Raw genomic sequence first — 4905 nt, 5'->3', positions numbered from 1 at the left:
CGTCGCGGCCAGGGGAGCACCAGGCAGCCTAAGCAGAGCAGCACTCTGGAGTTCTTCCAGCCTCCCCCCCCCCCCCACCCCACACACTCTGTTCTCCCTCAAGGATTTCTCACTTGAAGATGTGGTTGGGGAGGGGATGGACCAGAGGGAGCGAGGGAGGGAGGGAGGGAGGATGGGGGGGACCCAGGTCCTTCCCCCTCCCGCCAGAAAACGGCCAGAAGCGGCGCTGTGGCTCAAGTGGCAGAGTGCTAGCCTTGAGCGGGAAGAACCCAGGGACAGTGCTCAGGCCCTGAGTCCAAGGCCCAGGACTGGCCAAAAAAAAAAAAAAAAAAAAGAGTAGAAGAGGACACACTCCTCTCGCAGAACTGAGGGTTAGACGGACGCGCCTCACACACACACACAGCTTCGCTTTGTCCCGTTCGTTCTGACTTCGTCTCATCTTCTTTTGCCCGGTGGGAAGAACAGCAGAAGGAGGGAAGGGAGCAAAGGGCAGTGAACGGGGGACCTGATTCTGAAAGGGAGACGTTTTTAAAGACGTTCCAACAGCATTCAGGATGGAGAAACGCAAAAATGTAAGCAGGAAGAGGAAAATACAAACAAAACAGCCCCAGAACCTGCAACTAAATGAAACTTTTCAGGAAAAAGCAAACAAACCAATCTACCCTGGCGATCAAGGCCTAGCGCTGAACCCGCAGCCCTGATGGTCCTCGTCCTCCTCCAGCAGCTGGGAGCTTTAACAGAGACGCCGGGGCCTCCCTGGGGCCCCCCATGACCCCTCAAATGATCACACACACACCGGCATCCTTGCTGTGCAGCATAGAACGTTTATAAATGGCCACTGCCCCCATAGGGAAGGTCCAAAGAGAAAGATGAAACTAGGAGAGAACTGTGTCTGAAGTCCACTTGGTCCTGCGTGCCTGAGGCCGCGTCGGTGGTGTTCCAGGGCTCGGGCGGGCCGGCCACGGGTGCGGAGGGCCCGGCCTGGGTGCCCTATCTCCCCTCCGGGGGTCTGAGCTGCAGCTCGCGTTCCAGCTGCTCTGCAGTCAGGGTGCCCTGGATGGCCTCGCAGCCCGGGTTGAACACGGAGTAGGCACTCCTCTCGCCTGCCCGCTTCTCCTCGGGGCCTCTCGTCCCCACGTACATCCAATAGAACAAGGACAGGACGAAATAAACCAGGCCGAATTCCAGTTCCACAAACAGTCCCAGCAGAACCAACCAGAGGAGAACCTTCAGGACGGTGACGTTGATCAGGAAAGATTGCTGGCCGCTGGAGGGCAGAGGGACGGCTGGGCTCCTGGGGGGCCCTGGCGGGCTGCTAGCAGGCTGGGCGGTTCCCTGGGATACACACGCAAACACAAGTAAGAAGAAAAGGGCAATGGAGCCAGGAGGATCAGAACTAATCTAAACAGGCAGTCCTCACTGCTCTAGGAAGACTGCGGCGCATTTCGTTTCCATTTTCTTGCCCTCCTTTTTAAAAACCATCACAGCCAGACAGTGTATGTGCCCCTGCTCCAACCCCAGCAAAACTCATCAGCACTTGGGGCGAAGCGACTCCATAAAAACCCTGCAGCGCCCGCCTGGGCTCCGTTCACAGAGCCATTGCTTCAGATGAGTCTGCTGCTCCCCCAAGCTCATTTGCGCCCCACACAGAATCCGCCCCCCGTAATTGCTAATGCAATAGCCAGCCAGTCACCGTCCACATACCGTTAGCTGATCCATGCCCCCCCACCCCCCCCCAGGAAGCGCGAATCCCGTTCCCAGGTGAAAGCAGCACCGTTGCGGCCATCACCATTCCACCCCACCACCATGCCGCCAGACCTCTCTCCAAACCCGGCCTGCTGGCAAGCGGGTTGGCTCGATTGGCCACCACCTCTGCCCAAGGCCCAGAGACGCAGTGGAGGGCAACACCCGTGCGCAGGCTGCTGGCTGGGGGCTAATGGGGGAGCCCGGCTGTGCAGCTCCCGGTCAGTGCTCACTGAACCCTTGGAGACACCACCCACAATCAGCACTGCCTCTTACCCTGCAGCCCAGGCGCACGTTTCAAGTCACCCCAATTCCACCGGTCCTCTCCTTCCGGTTCTGTTTTCAGAACGGTCACGCCACGGGCTACAACCTGGCCTGGAAGTCACTGTTTGTAGCACAGGTTGGGTGGGACCCACCTTCCTGCCCGAGGGCTGGGATTACAAGTATGTGCCACCATGCCCAGCGTACACAGTTCGTCACCGAGGATAAGACCCTCGCAGTTGGTTTTGTCATCCACGCTAAAGGGGTCCTGACTTGCGGCTTGGAAAACAACACAACAGGCTAAACATTTTCTAGGCAACGTAAGCCAATGAGCCTCTATGGGATCTTGATGCCCCAAAGACCCTCTGAGGCCCAGACCATGTGGGAGTCCTCTGCCTCCCAGAAACCAACGGGCTCTTCCTTATAGCACCAAAGTGTTCCGCTCTAAGTGGTTCTTTTTAAACCGGGACACACAGGTCCTCGAGTGTTCACATGTACCACAGAGTCCACAGACTATCTTGCCTTTCGTGTCTCCAGAGCCAAACCCAGTACCCCCATACCCTATAAGGCAAAACTTGAGTTGGGCTTCTCAGTTACCCCCAATATTCTCTGATGAATATTTAGAAGAAGGCCACAAATATTAGTCTCCATAAAAGGTATTTGTTGGCTGATTTATGGTGCTTTAGAAATTCTGTTTTGTTAGAACCTGCTCTCTTTTTAGCACTAGAATTGTAATTATTATCTTCCCCATTAGACTGGAATGTCTAATTAGACTGGAATGGCCAGACTATAAGCATATCATGAGCACAGGGAAGCTGACACTCCCACCGGATTACAAAAAAAAAGCTCAAGCATTTTCTTCTTGGTGTGGTAGAACCTTATCACAGAACTGTGGAAGATTTTTTTTTTTCCTCCAAGCAAAATTTGGGAGGAGGGAGATGAAGGGTATAGAAATGTCCCTTGTCAAATGACTATTGAAAAGCAGCAATTACAAATGGAAGGCTAAAGAAATCTCTAGCAGCCACCAGTGTGCCATCAAAATCACTAGATAAGAGAGAGGTTGGAAATTTAATGAGAATTGTTTACACCCAGGGTAAACCAGGGACTATAAGCATCCGTGAAATCAGCCTAAAGCCAAGTAGGCAGGCAGAGCAATTAATAAGAACCACCAGGAACCCAGCACCTCCTCTTATCTTTTTGTCATGCCATTGACTTGTGGCTTTTAATAATGAAAGCTTTCTCCCAGTCCAGCTTTGCTATGTCAAACTCTGTGATCTCATATTCCTTTGGAAAAGAGACATACAGTCAAAAGCTCATTGTGTGGCTTAGACATTGTTTGTTAAAGGCCAGGGCAAAAAAAAAAAAAAAAAAAAAGAGTAGAGGAAATGGATTCTAAAATCCTGAGCAATTGTGCTGGGTAAATTCGAATCCACAATGGTTACCCAGGGAAAATCGTGACTGAATGTATGCAAGGAAATGGGCTGTTGAACTCTGCTGCCCCTCTTTGCCTCTTTTGGCAGGTGAGGGGGAACCATCTGCCTGTAGTAGAGAAAAATCCTGAATCAAAATCGAATTACAGGGCTGGGGATATGGCCTAGTGGCAAGAGTGCCTGCCTCATACACATGAGGCCCTGGGTTCGATTCCCCAGCACCACATATACAGAAAATGGCCAGAAGTGGCGCTGTGGCTCAAGTGGCAGAGTGCTAGCCTTGAGCAAAAAAGAAGCCAGGGACAGTGCTCAGGCCCTGAGTCCACGCCCCAGGACTGGCCAAAAAAAACCAAACAAAAAAAAATCGAATTACAGTATGTTCTTCCTGATTAAAGGGAAAGTTCCTGGGAATGGGAATGTGGCTTAGTGGTAGAGTGCTTGCCTAGCATGCATGAAGCCCTGGGTTCAATTCTTCCGCACCACATACACAGAAAAAGCCAGAAGTGGCGCTGTGGCTCAAGTGGTGGAGTGCTAGCCTTGAGCAAAAAGAAGCCAGGGACAGTGCTCAGGCCCTGAGTTCAAGCCCCAAGACTGGCATATGAAAAACAATAAGCCAAAAAACCTCCGTCTTGCAGAGGTCGTGACCAAGCATGGTAGCCACGGCAGGAACACCCACGACCACCTGTGTGCTCCAGTCCCACTTGTGCAGCACAGGCGGCCTGCGGTACCACTGAGGCTCCCAGGCTCCCAGGCCCTACTGGAGCCGCAAGCCCCGCAGTGAAGAGAGGGCGCCGCGCCGTCCACAAGTCCCAGGGGACCCCAGGCCCCGCCTCCGGGCAGCCGGGCGGCCCAGGCCCCGCCCACCCCAGCGGAGAGGGCGGCTCTCGCTCGTGGTGGGCGGGGCCTGGGGCGGAGTCTGCGCGGGCCTGGGGCGGGCCAGGGGCCTCAGGCAGAGTTTCCAGAAAGTCCCTGGCGGAGTCCCGGGGGGTGGCGCCGCCGAGGCTGAGGTCCTCTCTCCTCACCTGAGCGGGGCCGGGCGAGGCTTGGGTATCCGCAGGCCTCGGGTTCCACCCGAGGAACCGCTTTAGCCAGCCAGGCGCTGCCTTTGGGGACGCGGCTGCTTCCGCCTTCTCTCCGGAGGCTGGTGCGCTCTGGGTTGCAGGCTTGGGCTGGGCCTCCAGCTCGGCCCGTTTGCGGGCCGCCCGAAACTCGGCTAGTCGCTGTTCCATGGCGCGCGCCTCGGCCCCGCTCCCCGCGCTCCCGGAGCGCGCCCACCCGCCCGCGCGCGCGCCGAGCCCTCGTCCGCGCTCCCGCGAGGCGGCCGGGACGTCCTGCGCCTGCGCGGCCCGCTGTCGGTTGCGCCTGCGCACTGGCGTTCGGCGGGCGCCTGGGCTCCCGCGGGTTTGTGACGCTCCGGGGCCGCCCGACGCCCCCGCCTCGTCGGCTAGCGGGGCCGGGGCCGGCGCGGGCG

The 4905-nt window shown here is 56.4% G+C and overlaps 1 protein-coding gene across 1 annotated transcript; it reads right to left on the bottom strand.

Moving 5' to 3' along the window:
• Positions 1-679: 679 nt before the first annotated feature.
• Saysd1 (SAYSVFN motif domain containing 1) lies at positions 680-4699 on the bottom strand. The gene is made up of 2 exons (XM_048347827.1): positions 4457-4699; positions 680-1335 (listed from the first exon to the last, which is right to left on the bottom strand). The coding sequence occupies exons 1-2, from the start codon at positions 4661-4663 to the stop codon at positions 991-993; spliced, it is 552 nt and encodes a 183-aa protein (XP_048203784.1). The 5' UTR covers positions 4664-4699; the 3' UTR covers positions 680-990.
• Between the last annotated feature and the right edge of the window lie 206 nt (positions 4700-4905).

The sequence above is a fragment of the Perognathus longimembris genome, chromosome 6 (assembly GCF_023159225.1).
Source record: "Perognathus longimembris pacificus isolate PPM17 chromosome 6, ASM2315922v1, whole genome shotgun sequence".
Taxonomy (NCBI): domain Eukaryota; kingdom Metazoa; phylum Chordata; class Mammalia; order Rodentia; family Heteromyidae; genus Perognathus; species Perognathus longimembris.
The sequence above is the reverse complement of the archived record's forward strand: the minus strand, read 5'-3'. Positions and strand labels throughout refer to the sequence as shown.